The following is a 16537-nucleotide window of genomic DNA, read 5'->3' on the forward strand; positions in this document are numbered from 1 at the left end:
ACCAGCAGTCCCTTAAGAGGCATCATCCTATCATTCTTCCTCTGGCCAGGACGAGCGTAAGCGGCCTAAACAGGGCCATGGAGAACGGGCACAATGGCCGCAAACTAAGCATGCTCCAGCCCACGGGCCTGTGTGCTCTGACTCGACCCCCTGAAGTGCCTGAAGTATTTTGAGGAATGGAAATTCACGTGGTGATGAAAATTACGGCGCCATTTGCTGAGCACTTATAACAAGACTGGCGCTTATTCTGGGTGCTGTACATGGGTTAACTCATTTCATCCTCACACCAACCCCGAGGGTAGTGTCATCCGTACCCCCGCTGCGGAAGCACTGGATAATAACTGGCCAAGGTCACTCAGCTAGGAAGTGGCTGAGCAGGGAAGTGAGTGTCTGCAGACCCCTCACATTATCAACAGGAAATCATGAAATCCCAAACAGCTGACAGAACTGTAGAGCTTTGAGGTAAACACTTGGAGAAGAGCTTGGCTGTGTACTGAAACACCGTTGTTTCTGGATGGTTAGACAATTACAAAGCCTTGAACAGGTAACTAGAAAACCAGCATGCTCAAAACTAATGACAGGAAAATGCCATCATTACCTGGGATTGCACAAAAGCTGGCAATAAGAAAGCATTTATGTACTTGCTCTGAAGTACATAATGTTTTTTCTTTAATGTTTATTTTTCTTTGAGCGAGAGCAAGAGAGAGAGACAGAGTGTGAACAGTGGGGAGGGGCAGAGAGAGAGAGACCCAGAATCCGAAGCAGGCTCCAGGCTCCCAGCTGTCAGCACAGAGCCTGACGCGGGGCTCGAACCCACAAACCGCAGGATCATGACCTGAGCCGAAGTCGGACGCTTAACTCACTTGGGCCACCCAGGTGCCCCTCTGAAAAAAACAGGTTTCTTAAGCCGCTAGAATATGGCGAAGACTCTCGTACTCCAAGGAAGAGTGTTCCACGAAAGGGGCAGACAAGAACCAGCAGCCGGGGTGTCTGCTTCCCATCTCTGTGCAGGGGCTGCAGGCCCGCATTCCAGTCACAGCCTCTGGGTGAAGAGCCCGCCCAGCCCCAGGAGCATGGAGGTCCCCCCAGCGACAAGCAGTCACTCAGCCCAGAGCTTTCCTCCCAATCTGTCTCACCACATTTTAAAGAGTGAGAGGCTGGAATCAAGAGGTGAGAACGATCCCATCTAAATCTAGAAAAGCTGTAAATAAATGGGATGTGGACATGTTTTTTGTAGGAAGAGCAGTAAATTTCATTTAAAAATCCACCACAACACACGGCTGAAATAGACGCTCTGGTCACCTATCATTCACGTGGGTATTTCCACTAACTTCGAGCTTCTCAGCAATTCCACTTATTCATTACTCAGGGAACATCTGTCGAGCGTTTACAAAGGCGAAAACACAGGGAGGGAACAGAGTCCCTGCCCTGAGGGAGCTCAGAGTCTAGGTGAGAGACCAGAGCAGGAAGCCCTGCAGAGGACGGAAGCGCTAGGTGGGGAGGAGTGGCTGTGGGGACCCCGGAGGGCTTCCCTGGGGGGTGACGCCCCAGCTGAGTCTGGGGGACCAAGGAGGCCAGATGGACAGAGCCAGCATGCCAGCAGGGGAAAGAGCACAGGCGAGGTGAAGCCGCAAACTACGCTCAAGAGATAAGCAACTAGAGAGAAGCAACAGAGTGCAGCTAAACTAAGTAACATTTTAAGAGTCCACACTTACCATTTTAAAAGTCTCTTTTATTAATGAATTTCAAGACCCCAAAGAAACAGGGTAAGAAAAAAAGTGGGTCTTGAGACTTACTTTGTGTGTTTGAATCTACTTCGTCCTCTCTGGCAGCCTTTGGGGTGTTCATCCTTCGGTCTGGACTAAGAAGCTGGTCCCCAGGCTGCACCACAACTAAAATCACAAGAGAACAAACTTTACTACTTCTTTTTATTCAAGATGTCACATTTGCGTAGTTTTACAACATCTCAAGGTGAGAGACTAAGTCAAATGAGGTCTAGATTTTCGACAGTACCAGCCTTGGGTATTATTAGTCTCTGGGCTAGCCTACAACGCTCAGGACTCGACTTCTACGTGGAGATTTCTAAGTCTGCCACCTCTCGCCCTGAAGGTTTTTATCAGACAGCTCGTGATTCATTACTGCTAAGAGCATCACTGCAATCCCCAAGAAGTCTGGCTTTGAAAAATTGCTCCCTAGATCTTTGTTTTCAAGTTGACTACAAATGCACAGATGAAAACAATTTAAACAATGAAACTTCAAAACACCCTCTAACATGTAAACTATAATGTCCAATTTTTAAGAAACTCTGGCTAATGACCCTTGTTAAGGACACTGTTCCTTGAAAAGAATAAGTCACTTTTATTTTATAATATATTAGTATTACAATGCATTATAGAAATAAGCATTTTGACTATAACAGCAAACAATCTTTCTAATGTAATTTTATTAAATCTTATGGTCATCTGGGACTAAAAGCATGAAACAGTCAGCTAGGACCAGAGATCAAAGGGGCATAACATTGGAAATATTTTTTTTATGAAAGTTGGAACTCTAAAATCTAAACAAAATGACTACAAAAGCAAATCCCAGTTTAATTCTAGTGCAGAATCCAAGACATTGGAGATGAACACAAGGCTCATATTTTATTCACCGATTCACCCCCAATTCCTTGCTTAGCACCTGGTAAACAGGTGGCGCCAAATAAATGCCTACGACTCGACCTGCAGAGCTGATGACTGGTTCACGTGAGAAAGGAGAGAAAGCCCTTGTGGCCACAGACTCACTGGCTTCCAGGATGAAGCGGACACAGTGGATGAGAGAACAGGCGCGGGTCACCATCTCTGGGGAGGAGAGTGCGCTCCAGACGCTGGGCAGCTGCAGGGCCAGGCAACAGCAGTCCAGGCCCGCCTGAAGGTCCAGACTCAGCGGGATCTGCTCATGGATCAAATGCCACGACAGGGCCTAGGGGGGAGGGTCAGTGTTACAGACGGCTCAGACCTGCTTCCTTCCTGTCTCCGGGCTGTCAGGGAGCAAACGACCCCCAGCTCTCAGAGAACTGTCCAAAGCGCCAGAGGCTAGCAGGTCGTGACACCCTTCCAGAGGAATGGGCCCCTGTCGCCCAGTCCCTTACATTCGTGCCTGACCACCTGCTCCCAAAAGTGCCTGGGGCTCTCCTCTCTGCCGAAATGGCCACCCTGATCTCGCTGCTCCTCTTTCCGTCAGCTCTGTAGGCTTCTCTAGAAATCCTTCCCTGGTCAGGGCGCCTGGGTGGCTCAGTCGGTTAAGTGTCCGACTCCAGCTCAGGTCGTGATCTCACGGTTTGTGGGTTCAAGCTCTGTGCTGACACATCAGGCTCTGTGCTGACAGCTCACAGCCTGGAGCCTGCTTGGGATTCTGAGTCTCCCTTTCTCAGTGTCCCCCTCCCCCACTTGTGCTGTGTCTCTCTCTGTCTCTCAAAAATGAATAAATGTTAAAAAAAAAAAAAAAAAAAAAAACCTCAAAAAAGAAAAGAAAGAAATCTTTTGCTGGCTACATGGCCTCCAGACCAAGGTCTTCTTACTCGGGGCTCCCCGGGCACAGGCAGGCCTTGCCCGTGTTGTAGTCAGAGGCTGAATCTGAGAGCATGGGTCTTGGACGTGGCCAGGCTTGGGTTCAAATGTCTACTGGCTACCTCCTAATGGATAAACCTGGGCAAGCCACCCAACTTCTCTAAGCCTTGCCCTCCTCGTCTGCAAAATGGGAATAACAGAGCCCACGTCCCAGAACTGCAGTAAGGCCTGAATGAGTGGACGCGCGGAAGCATTTCGCCCTGTATGCAGCAGGCACAGGACTGCGGTGGCCAGCCATCACTCTGTACTGAGACGTACTGCCTGTCGGCCTGCTCGCCACACTGAGACCAGAGGACAGGGATCAGCAGCCATGTGACTCAGCCTGCCTCTAGGCGGGTGCTTGCTCATCCCTTCACGAACGACCGCACGGTGCCTTCCTGACACCTCTCTCTCTCTCTCTCCCTGCTGTGAGTGGCAGGCGGAGTTGACACTGGGTCAGCCGTGTCCTGCTTCGGCTGAGAGACACAGCTCAGGTCTCTGGCTGCAAGGATGTAGGCTAGACTATTTTCCAGAAATTGTATGGAAAGGTAACACACCCACATCATGTACACATTTTAGGGGTGACTGCAAGTGCCAACACAGAGTGTTTAATTCCCCATGGCTGAAATGTCCAGGTTTATTTCTCAATTTAAAGCATAATAATTTTTCCCAGACTATTTTTCTTTGATTATCCAAATTAGGATCCACACTACATCAGTGGTGCTTCCTTTTCCCTAGAAAAATAAATTTAGTGGCTATCTGTCGTGAAATGAGAGGCAGCTTAGAATCAAGCAAAGAGGTCTACACACAAGCACGTGACTTCCAACACTGTTTGGGAGATCCCTGAGAGGTTTCTGCCCATCTCTCCAGTGACCCTTGCTTCTCCCCACCAGACCCTCCTCTTTGACCTGCGCCCTCGCCCCAGACACGCAGGGGGAGACAGCTGTGGGCGGAAGTCCAGGTCCCAGGCCCAGCTCTCCAGGGCCAGCTCTAAGGTAGGGACAGGAAGCACCGTGTTGCCAGTCTCCCAAGGCACCTGTGAGAAAGCAGCACGATCGGGGGATGTGAACGTGCTCTAAGCAGGTGACAGGTGTGATGCTTCACCACCTGTAGTTAGTGTCTCTGTGAGAAGGGGAGCCTGCCTGACGGCACAGCTCCCAGGAAATAGACAAAACTGCCTTCCCTACTTCTCTAGTGACAGTCCCTCAGCACGGAAACAATGACTTCCCCAGCTGCCTCTTACCTCGAGGGTCATGACCACAAACTTCACCGTGTCCCTCTCCTTCTCAGGAGGAAGGTGCAAGTGGCCGGGCAGTTTGGAGAATACCAGCAGGTACTGGGCCAGAGCCCGGGCCAGAGTGGTCAAGGAGCGATACAACACAGCATCCCCTAAAACACAAGGTTGGGGGTGAGCGCAACTCTAGCAGAGGCTCGTGAACGGCAGTGAGGCCGTTCTCCGAGAATCTGCAGGCACCCGCGGCTCAGAAGCACATCCGCACCCACACCTAACTCCACGCGTGACTCGGGATGCACCTTCCTCAGAGCCTGTCTCCGTGCCCCTCCAGGGCTGGGCCAAGGGTCGGCAAACATGCCGAGACACCCAGAGCGAGGGGTCCCAGCACTGTTTCTCAAGCCACCTCTGTGCGTACTCTCAGTTTATTAGATCAACGGTATTTACCGTATCTTGACTCAGTGCAAAGCACAGTACTGGCTCTGCAGCATGTTTAAGAAATAAAAGAAGTTTCTATTTTAACTACCAAATAGATCATTCAACTTGTTCCAGTAGGCGGTGGGCTCTGCGGGCAGGAACGGCTGGAAAACGTGGTGGGCGGCCGGGAGCTGCTGCACCAGGCCGGTCACACGGTCCAGAGTCGCCAGGCGAGCTGCTTCGAAAAGTGGACTCCTCTGGCCTCCGGAGACTTCGCGCATGCCAAGGCCCAGGCACGGCGCCAACAGGCTTAAGTTGAACTCCTGAATCAGGACGTTAAAGGTTCAGTAACAGCAATTACACACTTTCAAGCAGGAAAGAAAAACACACAGAAGAAAGGATGATGCGAACATTTCTGAGAGAACACCCTCGAGTGCCCCACAAAGAATATCTTAAAGAGTAGTCTACTTTCCGTAATAAGTACCATATGCTCGGTGAAGCTTATTTCTGATCTCTTTGGGGTACGTTATTCTTAAAGAAATATTTTAAATCATTTATACCTTCAGATTTGCTTGAAATAAAAAATTTAAGACATAATTTTTTTTTTAAAACACATATAATTTTTAATTGATAAAAATACAAAACGAAGCTGACAAGGCACCCAAGAAATCCAGTGAAACACCACACATTCACCAAGTTTGAAAAAGGTATGTTCAAAAGCAGGTGAAATAAGTCAAAACAGCCAGGATGGTGGTTGAAAATAGCATTTCTTATGACCATGTATCAATTTGAACTGTTTTGCCAATTTTTAAAAACCATTTAAGGATCTTAGGGGCCAATTTTCAGGTAGAATATTCATCTTATTTTAGGTAACATTCAGAAAAGCTAGGTCATCATCAGTGACCAAAATTGAAATTTCTGCTACAGCTAGAACCTTTAAAGCTATTAAAAGTCCAATTACTGAATTGGAAAATTCAATAAATAGATCATCAAATTTATTCAGCAAATCAGCTTTCACTGAATGGAGCTTAAAACGATTTCAGCAAATTGACTGGAGCCAATTCTGTTTTTTCAATGTAGCCCCTACTGTCAGACTAATGAAAAATCAGCACTTGGTCAAAGACTGCTGTGTGGCCTCTACCCTGAGTCTCTTCCTCCTCACCCAGCCCATCCTTTGCTGCCCCCCACCCTCCTCCACGCAGCTGCCCTGCCGGCCCCCCACCCTCCACGCAGCCGCCCTGCTGGCCCCCCCAGGCCCCTGCTGCTCTGCATTCCCATCTGGTACATGTTGAGGCAGCACTGAAACACCTAGGTTTAGTCAGTTGCTTGCCCCAGGAAGTCTGGGAAGGAAGCAAAGGCTGTGGATGGTACAGAAGGGGAGGGCTCCACTCCTCACAGGACCTGCCCAAGAGCTGGGACAGGGACTCGGATGCTTTGCAAGGGCCTCCTGGGTCGGCTCTGCCTGCATGCCTACACGACATCAAGGGTGGGGACGGGGACCTCATGACATCTAGTGAGGGGCTGGGGAATGCCCGACTACTACAAGCAATGGAGGGACCTCACTGTATGTAGGAGAGGTACAAGGCCCTCACTATAAGTAGTGGGGGCAAGAGGACCTCACTACATAACATAAGGGGAGGGGCCTTACTGAAGATCAATTTCCAGAATGCCATGAGAGTCAGTTAAATCGTGTACTATACCATTTCAATACCTTTCCTCATGACTATGAGAATATGCAATGGGAACAGACAATAATCTAAGAGAACCTATTTCCTTCAAGGGCATGAAAAGCTGAATTAAACACAATTTACTTCCTTTTGGATTCTAATGTGGCTGAAACAATGTCCTGCCCGTCTGGGTTAGAGTCTCCCCTCGTCCTGCCCCGTCTGGATTAATGTCTCCCTAATTTCTCCCCTGAAGGGGTTCGTCTCTCCATGTCCCGTCCCACCTAGCCCAGAGACTCCCATGCTCCATCCTGTCTGGATTAGAGTCTCTGCCATTAAGGCAGAAGAGCGAGCGGCACACGTCCTAAGTCAGTCACGTGATAATGAAGCCAGTCCAGCATCCTGCCGGCGTCCTGCTGCTCTCCACCGTACCGAGTTCATCATGAACGTGCTCATGTCACTGGGAGGAATCCGATTCACCAGTTCTGCCCCTTCCAGCAGCGCAGAATCTGACCTAGTCCAGCACTGGGATTTGACTAGACGTAGGTACCAGTCCTGGGAAGAAGAAAAAGGAGAACGCCATGCAGTTGGGCAGGGGCTTCAACCCTATTGAACACGTGCTGTTTCTGTGATCACTGCCCCTCACATCCTGTGGCCCCAGACCAAAGGACAGGGGGCCCCGGATGGACCGTGAATGCAGCGTCAGTAAAACTGGATTCCAGCTGGCCGTGCGGCTGCTCACCAAACCACAGGCCTTTGCCACGGGAACTGCTACAAGGCTGTCTTTGGACTCGCCGTTACCTACTGGACAGCCTCTCCTCCCTTACCCGGTGAACGTTCCAGTGCCCTCCTAACAGCTCAAGTGTGGGGCCAGCAGGCCCTCCTCCCTGTGCCCTCACCCACTGTCCACCCCTCGCCTGGGAATGCTCTGATCACCTTCTACTGGGGTGTCTGCCTCGCTCCTTCCTCTCCAAGGCCAGTGCAGCAGAGGCTCCGAACAAATCAAATCTGAGTGTAGAGGCCTGAACTTTGCCACTCTGTGCCTGGGCTATGGGTTTTCAAAATCCAAGTTCACATCTACGCTGACCTCCCTCCAGAAAACAGAGCACCAAGGATCTGTCGAGGCCCCAAATGGTCCCCAGCTCTGCAGTTTGAGTACTAAGGGTGACGGCAAGTACCAGGGTCCTTGGGACGGTGAGCTCAGCACGCAGGTCGGCAGGTTTAAGGAGAGGGAGACAGGCCAGGGGGGCAGGCACTGCGGGCTACGCGGGCAACGGCCACTCCTCCCCTGCCTCCCGTTTGCTAACCGTGCCGATGCCCCTCTGCTTGACGCCAGAAGTGTCCCAAACCAGCGTTTCCTTTCTCACCCCACACTTCCTGCTGATGACCTGGGCTGGACCTAAGGCATCCTGTCAGTGATGGGACCCCGCCCACTGCCAGCAAGAAGCAGGACGGGCGGAGAGCCCTTGGGAGCCACGCCACGTTTCAGGACGCCCCGCTGCACCCTCTGGATTTGCCAAAGGCTCACGGGAGCACGGACTGCCCGGGCCCTGTGTGTCACACGCACACACGGCCGGACACTTACTTTGTCTGGAATGACTGTCTCCAGTGCCAGGGGCCCATCCCCGTCCAGCGGGTGGGACGTGACTGGAGGAGAAGGGCCACGGGAGCCCGGGGCGGTAGCAAGACGGAGCCTGTCCAGCAGGGAGTGCAGCCTCTGGTGTCTGCAAGAGGACCACACGTGGGGTTAGAGCACGGCTTCGCGGGTAAGAAGTAACGGTGGCTTCCTAAAGCAGGATGCGACACATCTGACACGTTTTCTTCAGAGCTGCCTCAACAATGCTCAGACAGGTGGTGATGCAGCTTCAGGCTCTGGCTTATTTTTAACAGCACAGTTCGTGCCCCACCAACGTTCTGCAGACATTTCATTTATACTCGAACATCCTAACAGGCAATAACATGGTTTAACAGCTAATAAGAGCGTTCTTTACAAATGCAAAATAGATCATCTATTCTAAGACCCAAGTGCACAAAATCTCCCATTGATTCTCCCAACACGATAAAATTTATACCAATTTATGTTCACTTCATAGAAGAAGCACCTCACCTTGAACAAGGTATTTATATAATCTTCCTCATCTGGTCTGAAATCTAAATGTAGAATCAAAAAATAATAGTTTGACCTTCCACTATCTGCTAAGAGAGCAACGACTTCATGATGCAAATGACAGTACGACCGGCCCAGCAAACTGCACGTCCGTCCAAACCGTGTGCTGTCTACCCGGTTAGGCCCCTTCCCCAGGGAAGACACTGGCAACGATCCACAGCACAGGCATTCTACCCCATTCTCCCTCCCGCTCTCCCTCTCTGGCTCTCTCCCTGTCTCTCTGTCTCTGTCTCTCTTGCACACACTCGCGCGCGCGCGCACGCACGCATGCGCTCACAGGCACACGCCTTCCCCCCTGTGGAGGGCGAAAGGTAAAATCTAAAGGTAAAACATATTTTATTTATTTAGTTGAAGAAATCGACAACAGATGTCAGGATTTCTGATAAGGCTTCTAAAAGACTATGCAACAAAATCAGGTGATATATACCACACAGAGGTAACATTTTAACAAGACGCAAATATAATTCTTGCACGCCGAAAAGTGGGTAACGTCTTTCAGACAGGCCCGCTCTTGCGCAGCAGTTAGGTTACACGCTGCGGTTTTGCTAAGATAAGGCGGGTGACCCTCTCCTCTGTCGCAGCCTGGTGAACACGTACAACCTCTCAGGCAGCCAAGGGGACGCAGGCGTGTCTGCTCCGACGGCAGACACAGTGCTGTCTGTTCATCTCCCTTTTTATAAAGTGAGTCCCATTCCGTGTCACTTAGGAAGGCCTTCTCTCAAGCCCCTTCTGCGGTAAACTCACCTACAAGGCACATCGATCTCTCGTCCTGAGCTTATCCCCTTACAGATCGAAGCCTTTATATCCAAAAGCAAGGAACGCCTGGTTGTAGCATTACCTCTGAGCCAGCCCGCTGCTCTGAAGGTATTCCTGGATTCTGGTTAGTTCCTCCACCGGCAACTGGGCCATGCTGCTCTGCAGTGGACAATAACACGTCAGCACGTAATGAATCCAAATAACCTTGCGCTGATTTAAAAAGCAAAGAGTAACGTGTACAGTTTACGAGCAGAAAGTACAGGCAGCACTCGTATCAGGCACACAAGGAATTTACACATCTTGTACATGTGTCCCTCAGCGGCCATGTGAAGACTACGCCTGTGGAGGAAAAAACCAGCCACCTGTTCTGCCTGCTCTGCTCACTTCTCAGTAAAAATCAGTCTCAGTGTTTTTCTAGTACCTGCAAATTTGCGGCCAAAAGCATTTCCACGCGGCGACAGGCAAGGGTGTCGACCATGCGAGCCAGCGCTCGGAACGGGGTGCACAAAAGCTTGTCCACATACAGTGTTACCACGGCGCCCGACTGGCTGAGGTGGATGCCTTCCAAGCACTGGAGCGTCTTCTTCAGGGTGGTGGGCTGGAGGTGGGGAGAAGGAAAGCAGCAAGGGCACAGGATTTTGCCAACCGGACATCAGCAGTTTCAAAGTTCCGACGGTACGTGTTTAAGGCAGAGAGAAAAACGGACTGGCAACAGTCGTCACTAGAGAGACTTACGGCTGAAAGGTTCTCACAACGAGACTGAATTGCCTGGATGAAGAGGCCGCTGGCGGCGGAGTTCCGGTGAACAGCACTAATGAAATCCTGCACGGGAGGCTCATGGGACAGACTGATCAGGTCCTGAATATGATTCACGATGAGCCACGTTAAGTGCTCTGAATCGTGCAGGTTCTGACACTGAGGAAAAAAGACAGTGAAAGACTCGTTTCCAAGTAGACAAGCACAGAACGGATACTGATGCCACAGGAAAGGCCACAAGAGGTGGGAAGGGGAAAACAAATCCCAAATTATGATCTTCACTGAAAACGTCCAGTGTCTGACCACCAATGATCATCAGGGTCGGAGCTCACTTCACAGACTCCGTTGCCTTCAACCCTACGATGTGGCCAAAGCTGTTGGATGTCAGACCCCGCCAGGGAAATGTGACACTCCCGCGCAGCTCCGAGGGACACCGGCCAAGGGGCAGGGGGAGAGAGGAGCAAGGCCCAGGGCTACAGGGGTCAACGGGCGCCTGCCATGGACCAGTGACCCCAGGGCAGCGGGCACAGCGGGGCCGACATCGCCCTGCCCTCAGGTGACTGGACCGAGCCGTGATGCAGGAGACCAGGTGACAGACACTCCCATGCACGGCAGGCCCTGCTCTGTCCGGGCTTCGATCCGGCCCAACGAGAGTGAGAGTGTTCCCCGGTTCTCCTTCTCCAATCCTGTGACAGGTCACTGGAGAGAAAGGGCTCCCACAACTGTCACAGTTTTGACAGAACGCCTGAATCCAAAATATGAACAAATTCCACATGGACATTAAGGGGTGAAACTTAAGATTCATAAGGAAATAAATATCCGTCTTTATTTTTTTTATTATTATTTTTTTAAGGTTTATTTATTTTTGAGAGAGAGAGAGAGAGAGAGAGAGACAGTGTGAGCGGGAGAGGGTCAGAGAGAGAGGGAGACACAGAATCCAAAGCAGGCTCCAGGCTCTGAGTTGTCAGCACAGGGCCTGATGTGGGGCTCGAACTCACGAACGGTGACATCAGACCTGAGCCAAAGCCAGACAGACACTTAACTGGCTGAGCCACTTAGGCGCCCCCCCCCCCCGCCTTTTTCTTCCCCATCTTTAAATATGTATGTTGCTTTCTCATCTTAATTCATAATCCTCCTAGGCAGAAACTGTAAAATAAGAACAATTCTTTGACATGGTTACTGATTAATATTTTCTATGGGGGATAACTTGATAGCATAAGTTTATAAAATTTGTATTTTTCTTACATTTCTGTGAAAGCATTATGTAATTATTTCTCAAAAGTAGAATAAGATAGAAAAACTATGTCAACGTAAAGAATGTAAGTAAAAAAAGTGAGTAGCAATAAAAAATCTCTCTGATGACAACTAGTTCCTTGAAAGAGTCCCCTTCCTTTCCGACTGAGAATGTCATGCCCTCTGCTGTGTGAAAACAGCATGTGCATGGTGCCATGTTGGTGCAAAAGACGTGCACATGCTCTGTATTGGGAGAGAAAAAGCGCCAAATTCCAGCCAAAATGCCTCAACAGGTCTTTTGAGTAATGCAATTACAAGGAGATGGTATCTTCTTCTGTTTATTGGTTTTTGTTAATTTTATTTTTTCTTCATGTTTATTTTGAGAGAAAGTGTGCATGAGGGGGAGAGGAGCAGACAAAGAGGGAGAGAGAGAATCCCAAGTAGGCTCCATGCTGTCAGCACAGATCCTGACAAGGTGCTCAATCCCATGAATCGCCAGAACGTGACCTGAGCCAAAATCAAGAGTCAGACACTCAACTGAGACACCCAGGCACCCCTGCTTTTTATCAATTTTCTCTATGAAACATGTGATGCTCATTTGACGGCCAACAACTCCGCAAATGCTATCTTTTTGAAAAGGACGGCATATGGGGTACCCGGGTGGTTCAGTCGGTTAGGCATCCGACTCTTGGTTTCGGCTCAGGTCATCATCTCATGATTGGTGAGTTTGAGCCTCGCACTGGGCTTTGCGCTGACAGCGTGGAGCCTGCTTGGGATTTCTCTCTCCCTCTCTCTCTGCCCCTCCCCAACTCATGCTGTCTCTGTGTCTCTCAAAATCAATAAACTCAAAAACAAAATAATATCATAACATAATATAAAAATAAAGTAAAATAAAAGATAAAATAAAATAAAATAAAACGGATGGCATTTAACCAGGGAATTTTTAACTGAAAAATTTTTTTTAACATTTATTTATTTTTGAAAGAGAGAGAGATAGAGTGTGAGCCGGGGAGGGGCAGAGAGAGAGGGGGACACAGAATCCGAAGCAGCTCCAGGCTCCGAGCTGTCAGCACAGGTCCCGACAAGGGGCTCGAACCCACGAACCATGAGATCGTGACCTAAGCCGAACTCGGAGGCCCAACTGACTGAGCCCCCAGGCGCCCCAGGAAGCAACTTTAAAATGAAGCAACAGGTCCCTACGGCCCTTCCCACAGATGACGAACCTCGTCGGAGAGCCGCACTCAGAAGTCACACTCTCGGCTCGTTCCTATCACACAGGCAGGCCGACCAGGTGCCAGAGGCACGGGACCTGCAGACAAACCTTCCTTCCGCGACCAGCCGGAGCAGGACCCAACGCTCGCTGCGGTCCACGGTCCTGTGGTCTCCGAGCTGGTGGCTGGGTGGCAGGAGGTGGCTCCGCGGAAGCTGCCCCTGCCCCACCACACCCCTCGTTTCCCGACTTACGACATAATCGCAGAAGAGAATGAGAGCTCCCCGCCGCACTATTTCTCTGTTGCACATTCCGGGTTTACTGGCCGCGTCGGAGTCCCCCTCCTCTCCGGACATCTGGGGGCCGAGTGACTTCGTACTGGACAGACTACGTCTCCTGGAAGGAGGAACAGGCGTGCTGACGCCTCTGGGACGGCCACCCCCACCGCGTGTGTGACGTGCGCTCTTAGCCGCTGGCCTCTGAGCTACGGCAGCGCATGCGTGGAAAACGAAAGAAAGAAGAGGGTCTCACGGGCAAACCGCCAAATGCTTGACCTAAAGGCCAAGGCCGGCCCGAGGCTGCAGGCGGATGGGCACTCAGGCGCCGAGGCTCTCGGCCACCACGCCGGACAAGGCAGCTGCCGTGGGGACCCCAGCGCCGGCACACGCACGAGCTGCCTACCGTGTTTCACGAGTCACCAGGGAAGCGCGCACTCACCGAGGTCCCGGCAGAGAGCAGGTCTGCAAAATTCCCCGCCTCTAGGGAAGCCGGTCTTTTTCTTTCTCAGCCCAGGGGAATCACACACTCGAACCCTCGATTCCGCCACAACCCTTCACACACTTGTTGCCACTCCCACAAACTTGCCCCGGCCTAAGTGTGAGGACAATCTCCTTCCCTCGGTGGCAAAGAGCTTAGTGGAGACAGAGGTCACACGAGGACGAGAATGTTCTGGAATGTGTCAACTTCTCCTCTGACACTTTAGGATTTACAAGGGAACTGGTCTAAAATATTCTACAGGTTAGAAACCTGTTCAAACTGCACTTTGCCTTTTCTCACCTGGTGAATGGACGAGCCAGCTGTTGTCACGCACACAAGGGAATACTACTCGCTGATCCCAAGAACAGATCACCGGTACATGCGCGCCAGCGCCATAAAAGACCTTTAAATACAGTGCGCCAAGTGACAAAGCCAGACTGAAGAAGCGCGGACCGTGTGACTCCATCCAAACGGCACCGTGCAACAGGCTACACACAAGCACAGAGCACGGACCAGTGGCAGGGTATGGGGGTGACCACGAAGGACGCAGGGAATCTTCTGAGGTGACAGCACTGATCTGTATCGTGACTGTGGTGGCATTCACCTGACACTTGGTACAAGAGTGGGTTGTCCTGTATTGTAAGTCGTAAGTCAATTTAAAACCGACAAACAGAAACGTTTCCTCTTCTCAGCCCTCCTGCCAGCCCCAGAAAACAATTCCCAGATGCAGAGGTTTCTGACGTAACATCAGAGTAAACAAAGGCACACGCGACAGAAAAGGAGCGGGTGGTCTGAACAGGACATCCCAGAGTTGATGGAGGCACTTAGCGGGTTAACTCCCACCAACACAAAAAGAGCCAAACACACGCCACACAAATACCAAACACTCGCCGTACACAGACCGTACGCACACCACAAATATGACACACATAACCACGCATACGCTGGCCCCGCCCCCACACACACAAGCACCTAACACTAATGGAAAGAGACCGGCAAGGATCCAGCATGGCAGACCGGAGGAGCGCGACTCTTCCTGCAGACCCAGCTGGTCGAAGGGGCCCTGTGGCCATGGCGGGTGCTCCACCTACACAGCTCCCCAAAGCAAAGGGGACGCCTGCAGCCCCTGACAGTGACTGGCTCTCGAGGTTGTTCGGATTTTTCAAGCATTTAAGTCTACTGACTAAATCTGCTTTTGTCTTCTCTGGGGCCCCCAGTTGGCTCTGTTGTGGAGCATGTGACTCTTGGGTCTCGGGGTTGTGAGTCTGAGCCCCACGTTAGGGATAGAGATTACTTAAAACAACAAATTTTTAAAAAAGGGAAGCGAAACACTGCGATTAATAACACCTCTGCAGTTTCCGTGTCTTAAATGCTGTCAAGTGGCGAAGTCCATCTCTTCCACCACCCTGGACAGCAAGTGGACAGGAGCCGTTACGGAAGTGGCACCCGTGGACCCCACGAGAAACACACACACAGGAGGCCAGCCTTGTGTGGAGGGCCTGGTCAGTGTCCTGAAGCAGAAGAGAGGAAAGGAGGAATGCGAGTGGGGAAGGAAGAAGTGGAAAGTCTCCACCTGGAGGTGACACGTGTGTGTGCACAGAGGAGCCTCCTGGGGCCCCCGCGTGAGTCGGGCCAGGTCTCGGGACGTGAAGTCAGTACACAAAACCACTTGCATTTCCAGAAGCTGGCGGCACACCACGTAAAACAAAACACTTCTGAAAGCAGCACTTGACACACCATCCCGGACGAAGCGCAGAAACAATTCAGAAACACGCGTGACCCCCCGTACGCCAGACACTAGGAGACGGTCGTGGCACACGCAGCACCTAACTCAGCAGGGAGAGAGGCCAAGTTCGAAGGCGGGAAGACTGGATGCGGGACAGGGGCTCCCCAGATCACTCTCCAGACCGGCTGCAAGCTCAGTCAAACCCCCGCCGCTGGCTCGTCCGCACTCACAACCGATTCAAAGACATACAGGTGGAAACGCAAAGAACGTCAAAGAGCCAAAGCCATGTTGAACGTGAAGGGAAGCTGGGGGAGCGGCAGGGCGGCCGAGGGACGCAGTGGCGGTGCCGGCAGCGCGGAGGGACAGTCGTGAGCAGGGCCCAGAGGCAGGTCCGCACACCGGTGCCCACTGGGTTCTGAGGCAGGTGCCACGGGGACTCAACAGAGGCGGGACGGCCTTTTCCACACGCAATGCGGACCGAAGCACCCCGCACGTTTCGTCACACACAAATGTTAGCTCGTAGCGGTGAGCACCAACGCGATGGAAGTTCCAGAAGAAGCCACAGAAGACAATCTTGGTGCTCTTGGGGGAGGCACACATTTCTTGGGTTGGACAGAAAAAAAGAATGAACCAGAATAACTGACAAACTTGATTGCATAGAATTTTAACATTTCTGCTCAAATTAAATCATGAAGATAAAACAGCAAACCACAGAACGAGAGAGAACTTTTACGTTACCTCTGACAAAGAGCTTACATCCAGAATATAAAAAATTTACAGCCCAGTAACAAGACAACAGACAGCCAAATCTTAAAAAACAGCAAACATCTGAATGTGTACTTTACAACAGAAGGTATACAAATGGCCAACAGGCACGTGAAAACACGACTGACTTTCTAAGTCATGAGAGAAACACGAATGAAAACTGTAATGACACCGCCCTGCACCTGCTCCAAGGCCTAGAAGGGAAGCGCCTGTAACGTCCCGGGTGGGGAGGATTTGGAGCCGTTCGAACTCACAGCCGCTTCCCACGT

At 51.1% G+C, this 16537-nt stretch overlaps 1 protein-coding gene across 3 annotated transcripts in view; it reads right to left on the reverse strand.

The window, feature by feature from the left end:
- Positions 1–16537, reverse strand: part of HTT (huntingtin) — a 145984-nt gene that overhangs the window by 19688 nt on the left and 109759 nt on the right. For all 3 annotated transcript variants that reach the window (XM_027071080.2, XM_027071023.2, XM_027071126.2), the window contains 10 exons: positions 13276–13417; positions 10558–10737; positions 10244–10420; positions 9905–9981; positions 8485–8623; positions 7332–7454; positions 5345–5558; positions 4831–4976; positions 2784–2961; positions 1797–1892 (listed from right to left, as the gene is read on the reverse strand). In XM_027071080.2, coding sequence (XP_026926881.2) covers positions 1797–1892; positions 2784–2961; positions 4831–4976; positions 5345–5558; positions 7332–7454; positions 8485–8623; positions 9905–9981; positions 10244–10420; positions 10558–10737; positions 13276–13417 — 1472 coding nt within the window. The remainder of the gene's footprint in view (positions 1–1796; positions 1893–2783; positions 2962–4830; positions 4977–5344; positions 5559–7331; positions 7455–8484; positions 8624–9904; positions 9982–10243; positions 10421–10557; positions 10738–13275; positions 13418–16537) is intronic.

Source organism: Acinonyx jubatus, chromosome B1 (assembly GCF_027475565.1).
Source record: "Acinonyx jubatus isolate Ajub_Pintada_27869175 chromosome B1, VMU_Ajub_asm_v1.0, whole genome shotgun sequence".
Classification (NCBI taxonomy): Eukaryota; Metazoa; Chordata; class Mammalia; order Carnivora; family Felidae; genus Acinonyx; species Acinonyx jubatus.